Below are 27,149 nucleotides of genomic sequence, written 5' to 3'. Positions count from 1 at the left end.
GAAGAGTTAGAAGGACAGTAACATTTTATCGGTGTCTTAACTGTGTTTATTTTGTGTAAGTCACAGAGAAAAAACGCTTGTCTGTGTAGCATTATAGCATTGCTAAAGGGCTGCTAATAGCTCTACCTGACTTCACTGGTAGTCCCGCAAAACATATTACACGTTACAGATGTCGCTAAAATGCTAAAGCTCCTCATCATTGAGAGACGTCGGACTGTACAATCTCCATATTGGATCGTATTCGAGATCCAACACATATGACTGTATGTTAAACACGGACATTTAAAAAAGATAAATGGCCCGTTTTAAGTTGGCGGCACAAACCGGAAGTCTTTCTATGCACTCAGAGTACCTTAGTAGGCGTGCATGGAGGTGAGCCGTGGTTGGAATACATTAAGACAGACCGTTTTGCCCGGAACCACAAAATCCAAAGAAATACAGCTGAATAGGTGCAGATTCTGGAAGACCTAGAACGCTTTTTGTGCTGGTTATTGTGTGTGACTGCTCTGTAGGAGTCCACAAAAAATAAAATTTTCTTGGCCTTTCCTGCAAGTGGGGCCTTGATAAGGAAAATATTTATTAATATTAAGATAATATTAAGTGCTTTTCTAGTTCATATTAGGGAAGCTGCTGATTCTAATACCGAACTGAAATTGGCCAATACTGATCATATGGATAAAATATACATTTTTCAATTATTCATTCATTAATCTTCTACCGCTTGTCCTCACAAGGGTTGCGGGCTTGCTGGGGCCTATCCCAGCTGTCTTCGGGCAAATTGCGGGGTACACCCTGGACTGGTGGCCAACCAATCACAGGGCACAAAGGTCCATTTATTCCTTTCAGTCATCATTTATACGCATTTGGTTCTAAAACAATTAAGGCAAAACAGAACAAAAAAAATTTTTATGTGAACATTTTTTTGACTTTTTCATTAGCAAAAACAACAACAGACTTCCACGTCCTGTTTTCAAGTATTAGCAAGCTGCTAATACAGCTGCAAACAGGCTGCTTACAAGGATATTTTTGATGACATTTTTGGTGTACATTTTTCAGTTAGTACAAAAGTACAAAATCTTGTTGTGATATTGATACATAATGTATTTTCATCATAAATATCCTCGTTAGCAGCCTGTTAGCTTGCTAATACTCTGTTAGCATACAAACAAAAGCTACATTTTGGTGTACATTTCCCAGTGAAAGTACAAAATCTTGTTGTGATATTGATACATAATGTATTTTCATTATAAATATCCTTGTTAGCTTGCTAATACTCTGTTAGCATACAAACAAAAGCTACATTTTGGTGTACATTTTCCAGTGAAAGTACAAAATCTTGTTGTGATATTGATACATAATGTATTTTCATTATAAATATCCTTGTTAGCAGCCTGTTAGCTTGCTAATACTCCGTTAATATACAAACAAAAGCTACATTTTTGTGTACATTTTCCAGTGAAAGTACAAAATCTTGTCGTGATATTGATACATAATGTATTTTTATTATAAATATCCTTGTTAGCTTGCTAATACTCCGTTAGCATACAAACAAAAGCTACATTTCGGTGTACATTTTCCAGTGAAAGTACAAAATCTTGTCGTGATATTGATAAATATCCTTGTTAGCAGCCATTTAGCTTGCTAATACACCGTTAGCATACAAACAAAAGCTACATTTTGGTGTACATTTTCCAGTGAAAGTACAAAATCTTGTCGTGATATTGATAAATATCCTTGTTAGCAGCCATTTAGCTTGCTAATACACTGTTAGCATACAGACAAAAGCTACATTTTGGTGTACATTTTCCAGTGAAAGTACAAAATCTTGTCGCGATATTGATAAATATCCTTGTCAGCAGCCTGTTAGATTGCTAATACTCCGTTAGCATACAAACAAAAGCTACATTTTGGTGTACATTTTCTAGTGAAAGTACAAAATCTTGTCGTGATATTGATACATAATGTATTTTCATGATAAATATCCTTGTTAGCTTGCTAATACTCTGTTAGCATACAAACAAAAGCTACATTTTGGTGTACATTTTCCAGTGAAAGTACAAAATCTTGTCGTGATATTGATAAATATCCTTGTTAGCAGCCATTTAGCTTGCTAATACACCGTTAGCATACAGACAAAAGCTACATTTTGGTGTACATTTTCCAGTGAAAGTACAAAATCTTGTCGTGATATTGATGAATATCCTTGTTAGCAGCCTGTTAGCTTGCTAATACTCCATTAGCATACAAACAAAAGCTACATTTTGGTGTACATTTTCCAGTGAAAGTATAAAAGCTTGTCGTGATATTGATAAATATCCTTGTTAGCAGCCTGTTAGCTTGCTAATACTCTGTTAGCATACAAACAAAAGCTACATTTTGGTGTAAATTTTCAACGCTATGCTAACAGAGTATGCTAACAGAAGTTCCACAGTATTAACACAATGCTTAACAGGTTTCATGAAATGCTAATGGTGCTAATGCTTCTGGTGTTTTTGGATGAACTAGAAGCTGTCATAATCTCGCCGCATCTAAAAAGTGCCTCAGGAGCGAAACGGAGGACTCGAGTGCTCCTCATGACTTAATGTGGCCCCCCACTGTGTTCATTTCAGAGCAAGCCAAGCTCATCTTCTCCCCACTGGGCGGCTAATGCAATTACACCCTGGCATGTGCAGGGGGCTCCCTGCTCAACCCACTGCCACGCTTGCTGTGTGTGTGAGTGCCTGCGGTGTGAAGGAGGAGGTAGAAACAGAGACTGGTAGGTCTCACGGTCACGATACGGTTAATCAATCATCGCGCCGACTTAATGACACCGTGCTGGTTCCCTAATGTCTTCTGGCGGAGGCGGCCTGCTGCTGGCACAGATCTCACGCCGGCACACATATGGTCGTCTCCGATTGAGTGACAGGGCGGCTTTCATTTGAGCTGCCCCACACGCCGGATGCCATCAGCCGCGTAGGAGCGCCGCTGGCTGGCACCGAGAGGACCGGCGGAGGAGGGAGACGAGCAATAGAGAAGAATGACGGGAGTGATGGAGCGAGGAAAAGAGTGATATTTTTCACCTGACTGGCTCGGCCTGCACAGCTCCCAAAAGTCCAAAACAAAGTAACGGGAAGAGAGTTACAGTACACAAGGTTGCCATGCTGACGGATCTGACAGTAATGGAGGGAAATTCATGCAAAGGTTGAACTTGAGGAACATCTGGTGCAGGGGTGTCCTAACTTTCTCTACCAGGGGCCACATACGCAAAAGTAAAATGCTCAGAAGTTAAATGGTAATGGTTTTATTTCATTTGAACATGCATCAGATTACAATTGAATGCATCCCATAATCACTTCACAGTTCCACATGTCCAAAAGGAGTAGGAAGAATTTATTTATCAAAATTTAAATTAAGTAAATATAAAATATATATAAAATATATATAATAAGTATATATAAAATATAAAATAAATATAAATATTTTAAATTATTTTAAAATAAAATAAAAAAACGCTTATTAAATCCTACCCCTCCATCTGGTACTTTTACAATCAGTAACTGTTACATTTGTTCACTTCCTGCTTTCCATAATACAGTTTAAGGTTTTTATTTTTTATTTTTTGTCCCGTACCGAAGTACGAGGTGATATGCCCGTTTTTTTTAAATAATGTACCTCGTACCGAAGTACAATTACAATTGAGTGCATCCCATAATCAGTTCATAGTTCCACGTGTCCAAAAGGAGTAGGAAGAAGTTATTTATAAAAAAAATTCAATTAAATAAATATTAAATATATATAAAATATAATATATAAAATATATTATATATAAAAAATATAAAATACAAAATATGAAGTAAATATAAATATGATTTTAAATTTTATTTTTAAATTTTAAACGCTTATTAAATCCTACCCCTCCATCTGGTACTTTTACAATCAGTAACTGTTACATTTGTTCACTTCCATAATACAGCTTTTTAAGTTTTTTTAATAATGTACCTCGTACTGAAGTACAATTACAATGGAGTGCATCCCATAATCAGTTCCACATGTCCAAAAGGAGTAGGAAGAAGTTATTTATTTTTAAGTTTTTTTAATTAAATAAATATAAAATATATATAAAATATAATATCTAAAATATATTATATATAATACATATATATAAAATATAAATACATTATTTTAAAATGTATTTAAAAATTTTAAACGCTTACAATCAGTAACTGTTACATTTGTTCACTTCCTGCTTTCCATAATGTACCTGGTACCGAAGTAGGAGGTGATATGAGCATCCAATGCCATAATGTGTACCATAGTAAGTGTCAATATAGTGATATATATAGCACATCATGACTGGTTCAAGACTCTTCATCCTTGTATTTAGCAAACATCAACTGCTTGTATTGTTTCTTGAATTGGCTCATCGTTGTGCATTGTTTGAGGTCCTTACTCAATCCATTCTATAGTTTGATTCCACATACTGAAACTCAATGCAAAGTGCCGAAAAGGAGCATAATCGGTCCCCTTTTTTAAAACTGCTGGTTTGTTACGCTACTGTGCGCAATGCTTCATGGGTAATGAAGTGTGAAGCAAGTCAAGTACTTCTTGTTGTGTGGCCCGCTAGTAAAATGTAGGAGTGCAAATGTTCTTTATTTACAAATACGTTGCATTCAGTTCAAAGTTCTTAGAAAAATGAAAATGTTGAATGAACGCCTTCTTTTGAACTCGCTCAAGCGCAACACAGCCACAAAATAAATGCTGCTCTTTAATACACTTGATAAGGCAGCATTTCAAGAAATGCTGCAAACGTCAGACAGTAGGAATTGCCTGTGAGAAAATACATACAAACATAAATTCCACAACTTTACAGAGTGAAAGATGACATATTCAAGAAAATGTTGCACTATTATTATTATTATTATATGTATTATTGCATATCATTATTATTTATTTGGTCTCAAAAAATTTAAATTTTTTTCAAAACGTACCTGCATTTTTTTGTGACATGGTTTGTTTGTTTGTTTTTCATTGGATTTTTCTCAAAATTAATATTAGAATCTCATCTCATGGACCCAAGTTCACCCTATTATTTGACCACAAGCTAGACCAGCGGTCTGAAACATGCGGCCCGCGGGCCAAATGTGGCCCGCAGGACACTAGTTTGAGGCCCCCGCCTTGATATGAAAGTTTAATGTTTGATATGGATGCTGTATGGTATCATGTACCCAGAAAAAATTATTACGTTTAATTAATGTTCATGTTAAAGGTTAAATAACTGTTAATAGTTATCCTCCCTATCCGTGTGGAAGTGGTAAGTTTTTGGCTATTTAAGTTGAAAGGAAATAACTTGAAGGCTACCGTTTAGGTCGCTAGCTCTCTAGTTTGCGAGTTAGCATGTGTCTCAAGACCCTGCAGTTGCGCAATATGTTGTAAATAAAAAGAGTATAAATGTGACTATAGTCGTGTTTTGTCATGTCTACAGGGCTCTAATAATGCTTTGTTCATTTTAATCTGAAAAAAATCATTTGTCTACCCACCAACTATATGTGGTTTCTTAAGTTTTTATTATTATTATATTTATTTATTTATTACTGATTGATTGATTTTCTTTATTCTTGATTTGTTTATTTATTTTTTATCTTATTTTGTGTAGAAAAAAAGTAAGATATTTGAGAACAGTGGAATGTTTTATCAAAGCTTTTTTTGTACAAAATCGGAACCAAAGCAAAGTTTATTCATTTTTCTGTTTTTAATAAATGCGTTTTTTTGTTTTTTTTTTTGAAAACCTGATGCGGCCCAGCCTCGCCCAGACCCTAGCTCCAGTGACCCCCAAGTAAAATGAATTTGAGACCCCTGATCTAGACGTCTTCATTCGCTGAACGAAGATCGATGTCCCTCAATTTCTGTAATCGACAAACCAATGAGCTTGGTTTTAATGCAACAAAATCATGTGCTATGTAGTTTAAGCCCGAATCAATGGACACTCACCAGGTATCGAATGCGGCCAAAAATCCTCACACGCAGGGCACCTTGGATCTGTTGCTCCTCTGAAGAATCTGGCCACACATGGGTTGTGTATTTTGATCCCACACATTGGATTCTCACAGATTTGACTCTAAGAATGAGATCCAACGTTGTTGTTAACGTGTACTATGTATGACTAATTCCAAATGACTTGCTGATATGATATAATTATTTTTAATTACAACACCCAAACATTGGAGAGGTTCACCTGGAAGGCGACGTTGCGACAGATCCGACACTCTTTGACCTGATCCTGATACATGGTGCGAATGTATGACTCCATTTCAATGATACACCTGGTGGACAAGCAGTACTCCCCCTGTTTCTAAGGACAACAATCACAATAAACACGTTTATCTGATCTAATGGTTCATCATATTAAACATACTGGTGAGCAACAGTCAAGAATTTTTAAATATAGACAATATAGACAAACAACCATTCACACTCACATTCATACCTATGGACAATTTGGAGTCACTAATTATGTTTTATACATAATTATGTTTTTGGAATGTGGGAGGAAACCGGAGTACCCGAAGAAAACCCGCGCATGCACGGGGAGAACATGCAAACTCCACACAGAGATGGCCGAGGGTGGAATTGAACTCGGGTCCAGAGTGGGCCTAACCATACCAAGGCAGGGTCACAGAGTGGAGACAAACTACAGTAGGGCAGGGTTCCAGAGTGGAGACAAGCCATGCTAGGGTAGGGTTCCAGAGTGGGCCTAACTATATCAAGGTAAGGTTCTAGAGTGGAGACTAACTACACTAGGTCAGGGTTCCAGAGTGGAGACAAACCATGCTAGGGTAGGGTTCCAGAGTGGGCCTAACCATACCAAGACAGGGTTCCAGAGTGGAGACTAACTACACTAGGGCAGGGTTCCAGAGTGGAGCCAAACCATGCTTGGGTAGTGTTCCAGAGTGGGCCTAACCATACCAAGGTAAGGTTCCAGAGTGGACACTAACTACACTAGGGCAGGGTTCCAGAGTGGAGACTAACTACACTAGGGCAGGGTTCCAGAGTGGACACTAACTACACTAGGGCAGGGTTCCAGAGTGGAGACTAACTACACTAGGGCAAGGGTTCCAGAGTGGAGACAAGCCAAGCTAGGGCAGGGTTCCAGTGTGGGCCTAACTACACTAGGGCTGGGTTCCAGAGTGGACACAAACCATACTATGGTAGGGTTCCAGAGTGGGCCTAACCATACCAAGACAGGGTTCCAGAGTGGAGACTAACTACACTAGGGCAGGGTTCCAGAGTGGAGCCAAACCATGCTTGGGTAGGGTTCCAGAGTGGGCCTAACCATACCAAGGTAAGGTTCCAGAGTGGACACTAACTACACTAGGGCAGGGTTCCAGAGTGGAGACTAACTACACTAAAGCAGGGTTCCAGAGTGGAGACTAACTACACTAAAACAGGGTTCCAGAGTGGAGACTAACTACACTAGGGCAAGGGTTCCAGAGTGGAGACAAGCCAAGCTAGGGCAGGGTTCCAGTGTGGGCCTAACTACACTAGGGCTGGGTTCCAGAGTGGACACAAACCATACTATGGTAGGGTTCCAGAGTGGGCCTAACCATACCAAGACAGGGTTCCAGAGTGGAGACTAACTACACTAGGGCAGGGTTCCAGAGTGGAGACAAACCATGCTTGGGTAGGGTTCCAGAGTGGGCCTAACCATACCAAGGTAAGGTTCCAGAGTGGACACTAACTACACTAGGGCAGGGTTCCAGAGTGGAGACTAACTACACTAAAGCAGGGTTCCAGAGTGGAGACTAACTACACTAAAGCAGGGTTCCAGAGTGGAGACTAACTACACTAGGGCAAGGGTTCCAGAGTGGAGACAAGCCAAGCTAGGGCAGGGTTCCAGTGTGGGCCTAACTATACTAGGGCTGGGTTCCAGAGTGGACACAAACCATACTATGGTAGGGTTCCAGAGTGGGCCTAACCATACCAAGGCAGGGTTCCAGAGTGGAGACTAACTACACTAGGGCAGGGTTCCAGAGTGGAGACAAGCCAAGCTAGGGCAGGGTTCCAGAGTGGAGACTAACTACACTCGGGCAGGGTTCCAGAGTGGACACAAGCCATGCTAGGGTATGGTTCCAGAGTGGGCCTAACCATACCAAGACAGGGTTCCAGAGTGGAGACTAACTAGACGAGAGCAGGGTTCCAGAGTGGAGACCAACTACACTCGGGCAGGGTTCCAGAGTGGAGACTAACTATACTAGGGCAGGGTTCCAGAGTGGACACAAACCATGCTAGGGTATGGTTCCAGGGTGGGCCTAACCATACCAAGACAGACAAACCATGCTGGGGTAGGGTTCCAGAGTGGGCCTAACCATACCAAGATAAGGTTCCAGAGTGGAGACTAACTACATTAGGGCAGGGTTCCAGAGTGGAGACTAACTATACCAGGGTATGGTTCCATAGTGGAGACTAACTACACTAGGGCAGGGTTCCAGAGTGAAGACTAACTATACTAAGGCGGGGTTCCAGAGTGGACACAAGCCATGCTAGGGTATGGTTCCAGAGTGGGCCTAACTATACCAAGTCAGGGTTCCAGAGTGGAGACTAACTAGACTAGGGCAGGGTTCCAGAGTGGAGACTAACCACACTAGGTCAGGGTTCCAGAGTGGAGACTGACTACACTAGGGCTGGGTTCCAGAGTGGACACAAACCATGCTAGGGCAGGGTTCCAGAGTGGGCCTAACCATACCAAGACAGGTTTCCAGAGTGAAGACTAACTAGACTAGGGCAGGGTCCCACAGACCAATTTTTACCTCACTGAGCCAACCGTCATGCACCAGTCGATTCAACAGTTGTTCCGTGTCTTTCTTCTTTGTTTTTTTGTTCAGTGTGAGGGCACAGTTCAGAATTTTGGTGGAGGAGGCCGTTCCAGAGTCAGCGTCCACAATCAGGTCCATCTTAAGAGGAACAGTGTACAGTTACGACACTTTAGGTAAGATGGACAACACATTCGATTGAACGCACAATTTTCCTGAAGAGCTCCAGCTCATGTTCGGCGTAGTCAGACGTCATTCTGGTGATGCTCGTCTCTGTCATGTTAACCTGGACAGGATCAACACCGACATTTTTATGTCGTCCTTCCTGTTCAACATTTATGAATGAATGCTCGAACCCTAACCAAAGCATAGTGCTGCACCCCGCGGTCTTCACACCTCCCCTTTCTGATCTGCATGAACAACGGCTGCAGATTAGAGTTGATGGTGTCAATATAGTCATCTAGTTGGTCAGGGCGGTGATGTGCTGCAAATAAACAAGAACAGCAGTCACTAGTCTCAACTGTGTCGGTTGTATAGCAACAATTGATGCAGTGACTCACTATGATGTACTCTGCAGCAATGCTGATGGAGTTTCTTTGCAGCTCGCTCGTCAACAATACCACTTCTCATTAACGTCTGCAGGAATCGTCTGTGACTGTCATCCATCTGTCGTGCCATGGCTCTGGAACTTCTAGAAACCGGGGAAGAATATCGGCATTGATTAATACATTTCCTCTAATAGCAATTTATGGTAATGATTTTATTTCATTTGAACATGCATCAGATTACAATTGAGTGCATCCCATAATCAGTTCCCAGTTCCACATGTCCAAAAGGAGTAGGAAGAAGCAAAGCTTATTAAATCCTACCCCTCCATCTGGTACTTTTACAATCAGTAACTGTTACATTTGTTCACTTCCTGCTTTCGATAATACAGTTTAAGGTTTTTTTTTAGTTTTTTTTTTTAGTTTTTGTCCCGTACCAAAGTACGAGGTGATATGACCATACAATGACATAATGGGTACCATAGTAACTGTCAATATAGTCATATATATAGCATAAGACTTTACAAAACACCATAGAATCATACAATATATATATTAGTACACACATATATTAGTTACCACCAGTCATAAAACAATGAAAACAAACAGCTGGTTCCCTTCTTGCCATCCATCCACAAATACCAGTCATTAGCCAGTCATCACCACACCATGAGTGATGCCCCCTGCAACATCTCCACATAGCCATCTGCCGTTTGACGCCCCTGCACAACCTGAAGCTCCATTGTTCCTCTAAAGGAAAAAGCAGCCCAGATCATGATGGCGCCCCCTCCATCAACATCTCAGGCGGGATCTCCTTGTCATGCCAGTAGTTGGTAATGGTAATGGTTTTATTTCATTTGAACATGCATCAGATTACAATTGAGTGCATCCCATAATCAGTTCCCAGTTCCACATGTCCAAAAGGAGTAGGAAGAAGCAAAGCTTATTAAATCCTACCCCTCCATCTGGTACTTTTACAATCAGTAACTGTTACATTTGTTCACTTCCTGCTTTCCATAATACAGTTTAAGTATGTTTTTATTAATAATGTACCTCGTACCGAAGTAGGAGGTGATATGAGCATCCAATTACATAATGTGTACCATAGTAAGTGTCAATATAGTGATATATATACACCCACAGTATGGGTCCGTTGAAAACTTTCAGAAGCAATGGTAAATACACGTTTTTCAATCTTTCCGGGGTGAATTATGTACCAGCAACCTAGCACTGCATTGGTTTGTACTTCTCTCCCTCACTCTTTTTCTTTCCAAAAATCAATTCATGAATGACCTCTGTTAGCATAAATATGTTCTAAATAAACCAAAATAACATAAGATTTATAATTATTTATCTCACAACAGGCACAATAACAACATAAGTCATCATAATAAACACCCAGCCAAAGTTCAACGCTAAATCCCGGACGTCACTTCCTGTCCATACGGCCGGAAGACATTTGTTGAAACACACACCACAACGATAGTTATTAATGTCTTGAATTGCTTGTTTTTTGTGATTAGATCTACTATATTTGGTAATATAATTGTAAACGTGTTACTATAGAAGGCTCTAATATCGGTAAAAATCATATTTACAAAGTCATAAACAGGTTTTCTTTACTAAACCGGAATAAATGAGGCGTTACTGTACCTTTGTCAAGTGATTCCACAAATAGACTATAAATATGTTTTTCTTTATCTTTGTTGTTTACAAAATGCTGAAGCCGTGTGAATACATAAAAGTGAGCTTTGATGATTTTATGTCTGTGTGAGTAAATAACCTAAAGTTATTTGAGCGTCCTTCTTTCATGTTAAGCGTACACAACTTCAGTAGTCAACTAAAATAAGCGTAGTCATTCATTACATTGCATTGCATTATTCTTAGACCGCGAACCGGTGCCTGGACTCAAAAAAAAAGAATGGGGGGGCATTGGTTTAGAACGCAGCAGCATTAACCAGATCGAGGTAACACGCTCCCAAATGTCGGATTCCAAAATACGTATTCCCGTGAGTTATACTACAGGACATAATTTTATAAATAGCCCACAACTTTATAAAAAAAATCATTTACCAGCTTCAACACACCTCGACTTGGGCGCTTCCGTCTTCTTCTTCGTCCTCGGAGCCAGCTACCGTTTCAATTGCGCCACCTGCTGCTCTGGAAGCTCACATATACAATTAACTGAGGACTGCTGTACTGATTCGTCACAAAATGTCAACACTGCCGCTTCGTGGGCACAATGGAGTACAGCATGTGATTCACTTTCTGTAATAAAGTATTTTCCACCTGACTGGTCACCAGGCATATGTACTGTAGACATATTTAAAAATGAAAATAAGATTCTCGTTTTATTGAGTCAGATCAAATCTTGTCGATTTGTCAACTCTGGTCATGTGACTGAGAAGGCGCGGTGACGTCATCGTTTTCAGGAAGCTGGCATTTTTTGATTTTCCCATTCTGAAAGTTTTGAAAAAATACCCTTTCAGGACACACATAATTATCTTTCATGAGAGGTTGAAACAATAAAATGCATTTTTTTCCCTGAAAACGTTAGTCTTCAACATTACTGACACATCCTGACCAGTGTAGAATACTATATATCATTCACAGCGTCTTTGAATGCCTTTTTTGTATGTTTGTCACACTTAAATGTTTCAGATCATCAAATTTAAATATTAGTCAATGACGACAAAACTGAACACAAAATTAAACTTTTTATTATTAAGGGAGAAAAAAGCCAAACCGAATCACTTCTATCTGCATTCGAAGAAACCATACATCATTATTGAAATTAAAGCAAATAATAAAATGTCACGCGACCCTCGCGTGCCCCTTACTAAGAAATGTGGGAGTTGTAGTTTATTTCAGGAAACGCTTGTGTATTGTACTCCTACCTGCAGTAGTGGCAGTACTACAACCCCCATAATGCCATGGGGGCTAGCTGTGTTTAGTGTAGAAACGTTGGTAATTTGTACATGTCTATGACATGTTGGAAATAAAAAAGCCACTCTTGACACCTCTCTAATCTTTCTACTGCGAGACAAAGTGTTAAGGAGATCAAGATGGAATCGAGAATCAAGTAAGAACAACTTGATACTTTCCGCTCTGCTGTCTTTAGCATGTGTGCTACCGTTAGCTCGTTCAAAGTGACAAAATAGCCACATTCCGTACACTTCCTGACTTGTTGACACACTCAAATGTGGAGACCACCTTCAATAATGGTGGAAAAACAACAACATCGTCAACAAGATTAGCTATTTTACTTCGTTTCAGGATCTTCGGTGCAGGAAGGATGCTGATGGATACATCAACATTTACCTTCTCACCAGATATATCGTATATAGATATGATGTCATATAATACCATATTTACAAAAACACAACTGTCATGTATATTTCATGTGTGGCACATAAATATAATAGTATTTAATATTAAATACATATTTAAACACGGTACCCATACATACGTATGTCATGGTTTGAAAAATATTAATCTATATATATTTATTATTAAATTATTTATATTGTCATGTAAATAATTTTTTAAAAACACCATGAATTTATGAATGGTGTAAATAAATAAAAAAAAACAACTGTAATATATATTCATGCATATACACGTGTTATATATGTCACATAAAACACAACTTTAACATCTAGCTAATGTTGTGTGTGGAGTTTGTATGAGTTTAGTGCTTGTTGATGTAGCCTGGCGTTTTAGGATGATGGCCGACTTCATGCAAGTTGTGTGTGAAATAGGGACGACAGCCACGACTGCAAGACGCACTCGGATAGCTAGCTCACTCAGCGGTAGTAAAAAAAACACATTTCCACACACATAAAAATTTCGGCCTTCAAAATAAACGCACGCAATAAACCCATATTGTCTAATTTTGGTAATAAAATAAGGGTGTCAAAAAATAAATAAGTGACGGCATGCAGCCCACCATCACAGCTTCAAAACATCTGAGGGGAAATCCTGCAGTCTATGCCAATATGTTTGTCTTTAATATCGTGCTTAAAAGTAATATCGATAATAACTCATTTAATACCAAAGACGTATCTATACATTATTATAAACCCAAACTCCCAATCCCAATGACGTATTTATACATTTTGTTGTTTGAGAGGCAAAAAGATTGCACACTACTTTTCGAGCATTTGAATAAGAAAAACACATGACAGCAAGGAGGAAGTGCAAGAACGTGGACGACTGCAGCCCGCAGAAGGTTACGCAATGTCGGGAAATGCACACATAGTTCAGTTCCAAATGTGAAAATTGTAAAAAATTTAATGGCTGAAAGGATTGTCTTTTGAGTTACTGTAATAATATTGATATATTGCCCAGCAATATACTTATACTTTTCATACACAAACACAATATACTGTACTTTACACTGGTCAGTGTGTTGCCTGGAGCTTATTGTCTTTACTGGTCTTTAGACATAGACTTTCTTTATTGTCATTGCACAATATCACAGCAGTGAAATAGCCAATGAAATGTCGTTGCCTGGCTCCCGTTTAATAATAAATAATAATAACAATGTGGAGAATAAATAGAGGACATCAAATATGAACAACAATGTGCAGCGTAAACAGTAATTTGTACAAATAATTTAGAATAAATAATAATTTACTTTACTTCACTTTGTAGCGCACAGCTAAGCTAGCTTGTGGCTAGACGCGCTTAGCTCGTTAGCTTCCGTGTGAAGCTGAATTTATTTCTTCTTTTTCTAGCGAGAGGCCAGAATCTGCTTTTGAAGTTTACATGGAGGTAGTCCATCCAGGCACTCCCAGCTCGGGTAAGTTTCATAACTCATCATTACACTTTGATACTGGCTTTAACAGTGTCCTACCGTTGCTATTTCAAAGGATAAACTTGGGTTGGTAATGTGTAATAAAGCAAATTTCAAAACTTGTGCTTCAAATAACTGTAGAAATCCTCCCCCTGAGGACTAAGTGGGTTTCGATTAGAGGATAAGGGAATCTTAAAGAACCAAATTATAGAATAAGAACCAGGTTTATTCCTGACAACGATACCTAATACAGACGCCCGGGATTATCTGCAGTCCCTGTATGCCTACAAGTAAGTGGGTCTTATTAGACACAGACATAGACTTTCTTTATTGTCATTGCACAATAACACAGCAGTGAAATTGCCAACGAAATGTCGTTGCCTGGCTCCCGTGTAATAATAAATAATAAATAGATTACATCAAATATGAACGACAATGTACAGCGTAAAGAGTAATTTGTACAAATAATTTCTCTAATTTTTGTTATAAATTTTTGTTATAAATTTTTGTTATAAATAACAATAATTTAAAGTTTTGGTTGTGCATGTGGGCAGGTAGAGGGGCTTATTTGGCATTGAGCAGTCTGAAGGTGTTTGCTAAATGTTGCTAGCTAAAGATAAAAGCAAGTCTTACAAATACAAAGGATACTTATACACGCACCCTCACAAAAAAAAGAGGACTAACTGGCAGTAAAGGTGGAAACATGGAGTACACATATGACAGCTTGCTTTGCAACAAAGGAAAAGTAGAATGCTCAAGATGCCTTGATGCCCCAGCGAAGGGGGCGAGGAGAAACAAACAAAAGGATAAACACCATGGAAGCGGTTCAAGCAAGGGCATTGGCGAAAGCTGATTGGTCCAGGACTCCAGCCTCAGGACTCCAGCCTCAAGTGTATAAAAGGCCGGGCAGGGAAAGGAAGGGTGCTTTTTTGCAGCTGCGCTGTAATAAGACCTGCTTACTTGTAGGCATACAGGGACTGCAGATGAGCCTGGACGTCTGTATTAGGTATTGTGGTCAAAGACTCCAGCCTCAGGACTCCAGCCTCGAGTGTATAAAAGGCCGGGCAGGGAAAGGAAGGGTGCTTTTTTGCAGCTGCGCTGTAATAAGACATGCTTACTTGTAGGCATACAGGGACTGCAGATGAGCCTGGACGTCTGTATTAGGTATTGTGGTCAAGGACTCCAGCCTCAGGACTCCAGCCTCGAGTGTATAAAAGGCCGGGCAGGGAAAGGAAGGGTGCTTTTTTGCAGCTGCGCTGTAATAAGACCTGCTTACTTGTAGGCATACAGGGACTGCATATAAGCCTCGACGTCTGTATTAGGTATTGTTGTCAGGAATAAACAATCTGTTTCTCATTCTATAATTTGGTTCTTTAAGATTCCCTTATCCTCTATTCGAAACCCACTTAGAGTCCTCAGGGGGAGGATTTCTACAATACGGACAGAAGCCGTGAGGCACATACAACTACTAGTAAAACAGCATGAACGTTCGCACGCAAGCAGTAGCGAGGAAGTTATCTATAAGTACGACACACTTACGACACCCTGACTACCCTACGTACTCGACAGCATGCTGACATTTGTGAGTTGATATCGTAAATGGGGGACTTACTGTAACTGACTAATGGTTCCGGTTGCCATTGTTTTAGCTGCTAAGTTATGCTGTAATGATACTAACAAGGACATTTTGGTTCAAAGATATATTACTATTGTATTATTCACTAGTAATTATTATTGTTTTGTTATAGGACAACTGTGGCACTTTCTAAACTTGAGGCTCTCTTGCTAGGTGATAGCAAGATGACTGTTAGCATTTTAGCATTTAAGCTAATTTACTAATGTCTTAAGGCAAATACACACATGGTATGATGTGGGGGCAGTATAAGACTGCCCCAAAGTTTTTGGGACCTGAGGCGACCTTGCGAGGTGCTATCATGGTAGCCGTTAGCATGTTAGCATTTAAGCTAATTTACTCATGTCTAAAGGCAAATACACACATGGCATGATGCAGGGAGGTTATAGGACAACCTTGGCACTTTCTAAACTTGAGGCTCTCTTGCTAGGTGCTAGCATGGTAGGCGTTAGCATTTTAGCTAATTTACTCATGTCTAAAGGCAAATACACACATGACATGATGCAGGGAGGTTATAGGACAACCTTGGCACTTTCTAAACTTGAGGCTCTCTTGCTAGGTGCTAGCATGGTAGGCGTTAGCATGTTAGCATTTTAGCTAATTTACTCATGTCTAAAGGCAAATACACACATGACATGATGCAGGGAGGTTATAGGACAACCTTGGCACTTTCTAAACTTGAGGCTCTCTTGCTAGGTGCTAGCATGGTAGGCGTTAGCATGTTAGCATTTAAGCTAATATACTTATGTCTAAAGGCAAATACACACATGGCATGATGTAGGGAGGTTATAGGACAACCTTGGCACTTTCTAAGCTTGAGGCTCTCTTGCTGGATGCTAGCATGGTAGCCGTTAGTATGTTAGCATTTTAGCTAATTTACTCATGTCTAAAGGCAAATACACACATGACATGATGCAGGGAGGTTATAGGACAACCTTGGCACTTTCTAAACTTGAGGCTCTCTTGCTAGGTTCTAGCATGGTAGGCGTTAGCATGTTAGCATTTAAGCTAATATACTTATGTCTCAAGGCAAATACACACATGGCATGATGTAGGGATGTTATAGGACAACTTTGGTTCGTTCTAAACTTGAGGCCCTCTTGCTAGGTGCTAGCATGATGACTGTGAGCATGTTAGCATTTTAGCTAATTTACTCATGTCTAAAGGCAAATACACACATGGCATGATGTAGGGAGGTTATGCGACAACCTTGGCACTTTCTAAACTTGAGGCTCTCTTGCTAGGTGCTAGCATGATGACTGTTAGCATGTTAGCATTTTAGCTAATTTACTCATGTCTAAAGGCAAATACAGGCAAAGGCATTGTATAACATATACAACAAATAAATGATGTGTGTTCATGGAGTGGTGCGTGTTGAAATGGATAACAATCATGTAATTTGTGCTTTTCTAACAGCGCCTGATATCCGAAGGAAATTCCCAGAAGACTTCAACGACGGGGTTTGAGACAAATTCTTTTTTTCTTTGCATTTCGTTACATTATTCCGTAATTTGGATTGACAATGCTAGATTGACAAGAATGTTTTATTTGGTGCCGCTGAATTCCTACTCAGTTATTTGCTTCAAATTTAAGCATGCAGTGGATCCCTGCACATTCGTTATTCAGCATTCATGATCCCGTGAATTTTTGGATATTTCTCTGAAAAAAAAATTCCAGATAAAACATATCTCCCAAGTTGTTACTTTATGAATATGTGATAATACAAAAAGTACAGCATACATGTGACACAAAGGGACGCGGGGGGTGCTGGAGCCTATCCCAGCTGTCTTCGGGTGAGAGGCGGGATACACCCTGGACTGGTGGCCAACCAATCACAGGGCACATATAGACAAACAACCATTCACACTCACATTCATACCTATGGACAATTTGGAGTCGCTAATTAACCTAGCATGTTTTGGAATGTGGGAGGAAACCGGAGTACCCGGAGAAAACCCACACATGCACGGGGAGAACATGCAAACTCCACACAGAGATGGCCGAGGGTGGAATTGAACCCTGGTCTCCTAGCTGTGCGGAGAGCTGCGAGCTGTGCTAACCACTCGACTACCGTGCAGCCCTATGCTTCACTAATGTGAACTCTTTCTATTTTTTCCTGACACCAGTATTCACCCTTGGGAGTTAATCCTTGCTGAAAAGTTATAGTTAACAAATAACTTGGTCCTCGTGTTATATTATTTATTATTGCTGTTAGTATCTTTTAATAACGATGCATATGACATTATTCCAGGGCGGCACGGCAGTCGAGCGGTTAGCACGCAAACCTCACAGCTAGGAGACCAGGGTTCAATTCCACCCTCGGTTTACATGTTCTCCACACAGAGTTTACTGGCCACCAGTCCAGGGTGTACCCCGCCTCTCGTCCCAAGACAGCTGGGATAGGCTCCAGCACCCCCGCGACCCTCGTGAGGAAAAAGCAGTAGAAAATGAATGAATGAATGAGACATTATTCCCAATGAATTTCATCTGTTCCACAGGAAACCATCCAGACTGTGCCAAAGTTCTGCTTTCCGTTCTCCTTGGATAGGTACGCTATCACAAACAAAATATGAAACATGTGTCTGTCTTTCTTGCCTACCATCCCACCCGTCAACCCACCATCAGCAAGAAAAGCATTAGTAAGACTCGGATTAAGATCCTGCAGTACCTGTAAGGTCCCATTGCCCAAGAAGATACGTGTACAGACTAAGGATCGACCGATATATCGGGCCAATACTTGCGTTTTTTTCCTTGTATCAGTATCGGCCGATACGCACGTGGGATTGCCGATATATTTTCCGCCGCATGATTTACAGTCAGGCATCCGCCGGGGCAGCTTTGTGTTGAGCGGAAGAGAAACGTTTTATATATCGTACTAAATTGTGTCAGTGTGATGTGTTTGTTTGTGTGGAGGCGGGGGGTGCGCGTCACGCTGCGGAGTAGCCGTCATCACATCGATGCTAGATAAATTTAAACTACGCCAGAAATGTTTTGCACATGGTTGAATATTTCTTTTAAAGTTTAAATGCCGTTTAAATGTGTGTTTAAGAAGCTGAATCCTACTGTGTTCAGTGTTTACATTTCAATAAATATTTGTTTAAACATGAGACCAGGAATATTTGTTATCATGGTCATTTTTTCATGTAAATTGAGCGAGCAAAAGCAGTATCGGCTACAAATATCGGCCCAAGCAAAATCGACCATCGGCTAAGGGTGATGGAAAAAAATCGGCATCGGCCCCCAAAAAAACATATCGGTCGATCTCTAGTACAGACCCGTCTGAACGGTTGTCATTGGGAGTATTTGAACCATGGTCGGAAGCTTTTTGCATGCTTTTAGACACAAATAAATACTACTATACTACTGACAAGTATGGAGGTAGAAACACTCCACACATATTTGTTATATATATTATATATATATATATATATATATATATATATATATATATATATATATATATATATATATATATATATATATATATATATATATATATAATATGTAAAATATATTTATATATAATAAATATATATAAAATATTAAATATAAAATAAATATAAATATTATTTTAAATTATTTAAAAATTTATTTTAAATATTTAAACGCTTATTAAATCCTACCCCTCCATCTGGTACTTTTACAATCAGTAACTGTTACATTTGTTCACTTCCTGCTTTCCATAATACAGTTTAAGGTTTTGGGTTTTTTTTTTTTTTTGTCCGGTACCGAAGTACGAGGTGATATGACCGTTTTTTTTTTTAATAATGTACCTCGTACAATTACAATTGAATACATCCCATAATCAGTTCACAGTTCCACATGTCCAAAAGGAGTAGGAAGAAGTTATTTATTACATTTTTTAAAATTATATAAATATATATATATAATATAATATGTAAAATATATTTATATATAATAAATATATATTAAATATTAAATATAAAATAAATTATTATTATTTTAAATTATTTTAAAATTTATTTTAAAATTTTAAATGCTTATTAAATCCTACCCCTCCATCTGGTACTTTTACAATCATTTGTTCACTTCCTGCTTTCCTAATTTTATTTTTACTTTTATTTTGATTTATTTTTAATTTTTTTGTCCCGTACCGAAGTAGGAGGTGATATGAGCATCCAATGCCATAATGGGTACCATACTAAGTGTCAATATAGTGATATATATAGCACATCAAGACTGGTTCAAGACTCTTCATCCTTGTATTTAGCAAACATCAACTGCTTGTATTGTTTCTTGAATTGGCTCATCGTTGTGCATTGTTTGATTTCCTTACTCAATCCATTCCATAGTTACAAAGTGTCATGTCACAGTGTCACATGGAAAACATCTCAGGCGGCATCTCCTTATACAGTAACGTTGGAAGCCATCAGGACCGTCGAGGTTACTTTTATTTTATTTATATTTTTATTTTATTTTTCTCATCCCCAACATGGTCGGAAAGAAACCAAAGTACGGGGTAATATGGAGCATATTAAATAAAAAATATATTCATAATATTTCCTGGTTGCATTGTAAATTTGTGTTGCTTTTAAAGATAATGTAACACGTCAATGTGTATCTTATATCTCATGATAAGGGGGAGTTGTCGCTGTGGTACCCAGCATGCCTTGCGGGCACTTTGTAACTAATAGTTATGTGTTGAGGTTGAGTTTGAGGACTTGATGGAAAATATCCTTGTGCCAATAGATTGTAATTACATGAGGTGTGGGAACTTTATCTCAGCCATGGGATTTGTTGACGCTATTTACATTTTGGGAAACAGTACCTTTGAATCAGTGGGTGTTTTCGGCCTTTCGACACTAGATACCCTTATCATAGGCGGCAAGCTACAAGGTGATCAAGCCTGAAACAAATAAAATGTCATATGGGAAACGTTGGAAGATCATTTTTGAAAAAAAAACATTGTCTCTGCTCTAAAATATGTTTCTATCTGCAGTGTCACGGTCAATCAGATGGACCAAAATTTCACATTTGTGTTGACTGACATCAACAGTAAACACAGATTTGGATTTTGTCGCCTCTCCTCAAGCGCACACACCTGCTATTGCGTCCTGAGGTGAGTTTTTCCCATCAATTTCCCATCAATCCTCATCTAATTGTACTGCAAACACAGCAAGTCGGAATGTTTTTGGAAGTCTGGGAAAGGTTGCTCTCATGTTACAGAATGTACTTCTCTTTTTATTCCTCAGCTACCTGCCTTGGTTTGATGTATTTTATAAACTGCTAAGTATCATCGCAGACTACACTGTAAATGGCCAGGTAAGAACAATACACTATTTTCATTTTGTGTTATTATTGGTTGAAAAAATGTATTCACAATGGGTGTGTGACAGATGTCAATGTCAGTGATCAACTCCCCTTTTAGTAACTCATTAATTCATTTTCTACCGCTTAACCTCACAAGGGTGGCAGGGGCGCTGGAGCCTATCCCAGCTGTCTTCGGGCGAGAGGTGGGGTACACCCTGGACTGGTGGCCAGCCAATCACAGGGCACATATAGACAAACAACCATTCACACTCACATTCATACCTATGGACAATTTGGAGTCGCTAATTAACCTAGCACAGGGGTCTCAAACACGCGGCATTTGGCCCGCAGGACACTACTTTGAGGCCCTAGTGCGGCCCGCGCAAGTTTGATATGGATGCTGTATGGTATCATGTACCCAGAAAAAATTATTACGTTTGATTAATGTTCATGTTAAAGGTTAAATAACTGTTAATAGTTATCCTCCCTATCCGTGTGGAAGTGGTAAGTTTTTGGCTATTTAAGTTGAAAGGAAATAACTCGAAGGCTACCGTTTAGGTCGCTAGCTTGCTAGTTTGCGAGTTAGCATGTGTCTCAAGACCCTGCAGTTGCGCAATATGTTGTAAATAAAAAGAGTATAAATGTGACTATAGTCGTGTTTTGTCATGTCTACAGGGCTCTAATAATGCTTTGTTCATTTTAATCTGAAAATAATCATTTGTCTACCCACCAACTATATGTGGTTTCTTAAGTTTTTATTATTATTATATTTATTTATTACTGATTGATTGATTTTCTTTATTCTTGATTTGTTTATTTATTTTTCATCTTATTTTGTGTAGAAAAATAAAAATTAAGATATTTGAGAACAGTGGAATGTTTTATCAGAGCTTTTATTGTAGAAAATCAGAACCAAAGCACTGAAAAAGTTTGTATATTTTTCTGTTTTTAATAAATGCGTTTTTTTTTTTTTTGAAAACCTGATGCGGCCCAGCCTTGCCCAGAACCTAGCTCCAGTGGCCCCCAGGTAAATTGAGTTTGAGACCCCTGACCTAGCATGTTTTTGGAATGTGGGAGGAAACCGGAGTACCCGGAGAAAACCCACGCATGCATGGGGAGAACATGCAAACTAGGTTAATTAGCGACTCCAAATTGTCCATAGGTATGAATGTGAGTGTGAATGGTTGTTTGTCTATATGTGCCCTGTGATTGGCTGGCGACCAGTCCAGGGTGTACCCCGCCTCTCTCCCGAAGACAGCTGGGATAGGCTCCAGCACCCCCGCGACCCTTGTGAAAATAAGCGGTAGAAAATGAATGAATGAATGAATGAGTATTTATTATGGGATATTTATTACATTTCTTTGAATGTGAATGTTGTTATTGCTTTAGGATAGTCATTTCCAAGAGTTACTGGTGTCCCTGCATAAGCTTCCCATTCCTGATCCGGGTGTCCCTGTTCATCTTGCTATGGTGAGTCACGCAGCACATTAACCTGATTAACCTGCACAAGTTGACATGTTAAATACACGTTAATGTATGTGAAATAAGTACAAGTATTCTTTGTCTTTTCTTTGGATTCCAGCATTTCTACTTCACTGTACCCGACGTAAAAGAACTCCCCAGGATACCAGAAAACGTGAGTGTTCTCATTTTCATCATTTTAAGGATGACAACATGTTTTTGATATCATGCCATTCACATTTTTAACGTATCTTTTATACATTTTAAGAAATTTTAGTTTTTGTGTTACGACCCCAACCTTCCATAAGTGGGTCAAAAATGACCCGGTCAGGTTGTTTTCTTGAAATATCTTTGTAATGAAAAAAATTTATGATTTCATATTCCAGGTATTTCTAAAAAAAAACATGTTTTTGATATCATGCCGTTCACATTTTTAACTTATCTTTTATACATTTTAAGACATTTTAGTTTTTGTGTTACTACCCCAACCTTCCATAAGTGGGTCAAAAATGACCCGGTCAGGTTGTTTTCTTGAAATATCTTAATGAAAATTTTTTATTATTTCATATTCCAGGTATTCCTCAAAAAACATTTTTGATATCATGCCATTCACATTTTTAACTTATCTTTTATACATTTTAAGACATTTTTGTTTTTGTGTTACTCCAACCTTCCATAAGTGAGTCAAAAATGACCCGGTCAGGTTGTTTTCTTGAAATATCTTCATAATGAAAAATATTTATCATTTCATATTCCAGGTATTCCTCAAAAAACATATTTTTGATATCATGCCATTCACATTTTTAACTTATCTTTATGCAACACACAATGGATCCTCACATTTTCTATTGTTGTACTTGGGGTCATTTTCTTTTTTAAAGATGTAAAAAAGTGAAAAATGAAGATGTTTCTAACATGAAATGATTCTTGTGTGGTCCTAAATATAATACTAAATATCATACAAGTGATTATTCCTAACTAAAATGGCAAAATTGTCATAAAAAGGCATTGATTCTAGTATGGGTGATTTTTGAGCCACTTATGGAAGAGTGTAGGGTCCAGTCACTCGTGCATCTAAGGGTTAAACCAGATCAGAATTTGGACATTGTTGTCCTCAAAGGACTGTTACTTCTTCTAAAAATGCAAATAAACTGCTGACTCGGGGCCCAATGGAACTGCTGTTGTACGTGTGCCATGCATTTTAATCAGGTCTCTCCAATGTAGAGGTCAGACTGAACGCCTCACTAAATAAATAAACATTTTCTCTGGATTTTGTCTTTGGGGTGAACCTGCTTTTGTCTGAAGGAAAAAGCATAACATACCAATGCATTTATCTGAAATGCACCAGTATGTGATGTTTGGAGAAAATCCTGTTCAGTTTCTCTGACGGACAAACATGAAGAGTCCATTTGCCTAGATTTAACCTTTGCTGATATTACCAGAGTAGTTTTATGTATCTGACAGCAGGACTGACAGCAGGAGATGTGGTTTTTGTTCAGTATGTAACTGTCAAATGCATGCATAGCACAGGGTGTCCAAACTGCGGCCCAGGTCCGTTTTTATTGGACGCTATTTTCCAAAAATGTAAATTCATTCATTCATACACCCTGGACTGGTCGCCAGCCAATCACAGGGCACATATAGACAAACAACCATTCACACTCACATTCATACCTATGGACAATTTGGAGTCGCTAATTAACCTAGCATGTTTTTTTGGAATGTGGGAGTAAACCGGAGTACCTGGAGAAAACCCACGTATGCACGGGGAGAACATGCAAACTCCACACAGAGATGGCCGAGGGTGGAATTGAACCCTGGTCTCCTAGCTGTGAGGTCTGTGTGCTAACCACTTGACCGCCGTGCCGCCCTCCCATAATTTTCGAAGTATAATGTTGTAACAGAAAAATATCATTTTAGTTACATAATGTTGAAATATTAGAGTAGTTAGCGTAGGCCACACAGCAAGGAGACCTGAGTTTGATTCCACTCTCGGCCATCTCTGTGTGGAGTTTGCATGTTCTCCACGTGCATGCGTGGGTTTTCTCCGGGTACTCCGGTTTCCTCCCACATTCCAAAAACATGCTAGGTTAATTAGCGACTCCAAATTGTCCATAGGTATGAATGTGAGTGTGAATGGTTGTTTGTCTATATATACCCTGTGATTGGCTGGCCACTGTTTTAGAGTGTCAAAATAACATTTTTATGGGCATGTAAATTGGGATCTACTCTAGTCATAATGTCATAATGTGTGTATATTTTACCTGAATATGAATTGTATGTTTTGACTTTTTCCATTCATACAAGTAGAAATGAAAGACCTGATTGTGTTTAACAGCTTGTGTCTCAAGAGGAGGGTTAACAACTAACTCATGTTTTTTTTTTGTTTGTTTGTCTCTTGCAGAGGAATCTTACAGAGTACTCTGTAGCAGTAGATGTCAATAACATGCTCCATCTCTACGCTAGTATGCTTCATGAACGTCGAATCCTCATCTGTTGTAGCACACTAAGCACTGTAAGTAGTCCACTTCATTGAAGCTTTTCAAATGACGATCTTTCATGTCAATTGTATTTCTTGATTATGGTTTCTTTTTAATGCACATCCTTTACATCAAACCTTCTGTACCATTGGTTTCGCTTTTGCAGATTGTTCAATAACTGATTGCACTGGTTATACTCAGCCGTACTACATCCTGGTGATTTCATTATTGGCTGTTGTGGTTTAATATTGCCCCACTCTGATGGTAGCGATTCCAATTATTCAACTCCAAGTGCATCTTTCTGCTCATGAAAGATTCCAGAATGACTTGAACTTTGTCATATTTGATGGAATTTGAAGACAGCAGCTGCAGCACCAAAGCAATGAGTGAACTGGGCTGAAATGATTCGGGACACTGCCCGAGGCTGATGCCTAACTTGGCCTCATGATTGCTGTACGTTCTGATTTCTTTATATGCAGTGAAGCAGCTTCTTATTTGCAGCCTTCTCACCCCCCACAAACCAGAGGCTGATCAACCCATTCGTTTACTTCACTCACGGTGCAACCAAAGTAACACATGGAACACACACTGTAACTGTACTACACAGACTATGCAGGTATTGAGATTATAAATAAATATATTTTTTAAAAAAGTTTATTGTGGTCAATTGGTATATCATCACAAACTATTTATATTTGTTTATGTCCTGAAAATGCTTCATTTAGGCAAAAAATATGCAAATGTTATATTATGCCATATTCAACATTGCAGCAACAATGATTCATTAATATATTTTTGTGTCAAGTGGCACGGAATTACATGCAATACTATTTTATACAAACTCGTAACACACAAAGTGTGCTGGGAACCTTGTGGGTTATACATGAGTATACAAATATCATTGTTTTGCCAGCATAGTCCATGTGGTGCTGCTTCAGTGTGTGTTCCACATACTGTATGGTACCTGTTGTTATTTCTGGTTGCACCGTGAGTGAGTGAGTGAGTGTTATTTCTGGTTGCACAGTGAGTGAGTGAGTAAGTGAGTGAGTGTTATTTCTGGTTGCACCGCGAGTGAGTGAGTGTTATTTCTGGTTGCACCGCGAGTGAGTGAGTGTTATTTCTGGTTGCACCGTGAGTGAGTGAGTGACTTAGTGAGTGAGTTGTTATTTCTGGTTGCACCGTGAGTGAGTGAGTGTTATTTCTGGTTGCACTGTGAGTGAGTGAGTTATTTCTGGTTGCACCGTGAGTGAGTGAGTGAGTGTTATTTCTGGTTGCACCGTGAGTGAGTGAGTGTTATTTCTGGTTGCACCGTGAGTGAGTGAGTGAGTGTTATTTCTGGTTGCACCGTGAGTGAGTGAGTGTTATTTCTGGTTGCACCGTGAGTGAGTGAGTGTTATTTCTGGTTGCACCGTGAGTGAGTGAGTGTTATTTCTGGTTGCACCGTGAGTGAGTGAGTGTTATTTCTGGTTGCACCGTGAGTGAGTGAGTGAATGAATGAGTGAGTGTTATTTCTGGTTGCACCGTGAGTGAGTGAGTGTTATTTTTGGTTGCACCGTGAGTGAGTATTATTTCTGGTTGCACCGTGAGTGAGTGAGTGACTTAGTGAGTGAGTGTTATTTCTGGTTGCACCGTGAGTGAGTGAGTGTTGTTTCTGGTTGCACTGTGAGTGAGTGAGTGTTATTTCTGGTTGCACCGTGAGTGAGTGTTATTTCTGGTTGCACCGTGAGTGAGTGAGTGTTATTTCTGGTTGCACCGTGAGTGAGTGAGTGAGTGTTATTTCTGGTTGCACCGTGAGTGAGTGTTATTTCTGGTTGCACCGTGAGTGAGTGTTATTTCTGGTTGCACCGTGAGTGAGTGTTATTTCTGGTTGCACTGTGAGTGAGTGAGTGAGTGAGTGAATGAATGAGTGAGTGAGTGTTATTTCTGGTTGCACTGTGAGTGAGTGAGTGAGTGAGTATTATTTCTAGTTGCACCGTGAGTGAGTTAGTTTGATGATCTGTTGTGTAGGTGGTGTTTTAGAGTGTCAAAATAACATTTTTATGGGCATGTAAATTGGGATCTACTCTAGTCATAATGTCATAATGTGTGTGTATATTACTTGAATATGAATTGTATGTTTTGACTTTTTCCATTCATACAAGTAGAAATGAAAGACCTGATTGTGTTTGGTGAACA

The 27,149-nt window shown here is 39.2% G+C and overlaps 2 protein-coding genes across 6 annotated transcripts in view; one reads left to right on the top strand and one right to left on the bottom strand.

Annotated features, from left to right (window-relative positions):
- Positions 1-3,270: 3,270 nt before the first annotated feature.
- On the bottom strand, positions 3,271-11,506 carry nsmce1 (NSE1 component of SMC5/6 complex). 5 transcript variants are annotated; one of them, XM_058057170.2, is made up of 8 exons: positions 11,419-11,506; positions 9,347-9,474; positions 9,149-9,270; positions 8,995-9,072; positions 8,784-8,927; positions 6,212-6,328; positions 5,968-6,094; positions 3,271-4,806 (listed from the first exon to the last, which is right to left on the bottom strand). In XM_058057170.2, the coding sequence occupies exons 2-8, from the start codon at positions 9,462-9,464 to the stop codon at positions 4,745-4,747; spliced, it is 768 nt and encodes a 255-aa protein (XP_057913153.2). In that variant the 5' UTR covers positions 9,465-9,474; positions 11,419-11,506; the 3' UTR covers positions 3,271-4,744. The 5 variants fall into 5 exon arrangements, with proteins under 5 accessions (XP_057913153.2, XP_078655266.1, XP_057913152.2 ...); XM_078799140.1 differs by having other exon boundaries at positions 3,271-5,882; positions 11,405-11,486; XM_058057169.2 differs by having other exon boundaries at positions 11,405-11,486.
- A 740-nt stretch (positions 11,507-12,246) lies between these two features.
- The window catches only part of dennd1a (DENN/MADD domain containing 1A), a 32,977-nt gene continuing 18,074 nt past the window's right edge, over positions 12,247-27,149 (top strand). Inside the window, exons 1-9 of the mRNA XM_078799016.1 lie at positions 12,247-12,413; positions 14,071-14,135; positions 17,179-17,222; positions 18,261-18,310; positions 20,723-20,842; positions 20,976-21,045; positions 22,423-22,503; positions 22,616-22,669; positions 24,899-25,009. Of these exons, the coding sequence (XP_078655142.1) occupies positions 12,397-12,413; positions 14,071-14,135; positions 17,179-17,222; positions 18,261-18,310; positions 20,723-20,842; positions 20,976-21,045; positions 22,423-22,503; positions 22,616-22,669; positions 24,899-25,009 (612 nt within the window). The 5' untranslated portion in view covers positions 12,247-12,396. The remainder of the gene's footprint in view (positions 12,414-14,070; positions 14,136-17,178; positions 17,223-18,260; positions 18,311-20,722; positions 20,843-20,975; positions 21,046-22,422; positions 22,504-22,615; positions 22,670-24,898; positions 25,010-27,149) is intronic.

Source organism: Doryrhamphus excisus, linkage group LG19, assembly GCF_037039965.1.
Source record: "Doryrhamphus excisus strain RoL-2023G ecotype Guam linkage group LG19, RoL_Dexc_Guam_v1.1, whole genome shotgun sequence".
NCBI classification, from domain to species: Eukaryota; Metazoa; Chordata; class Actinopteri; order Syngnathiformes; family Syngnathidae; genus Doryrhamphus; species Doryrhamphus excisus.
This window is presented reverse-complemented; position numbering and strand designations above follow the sequence as displayed.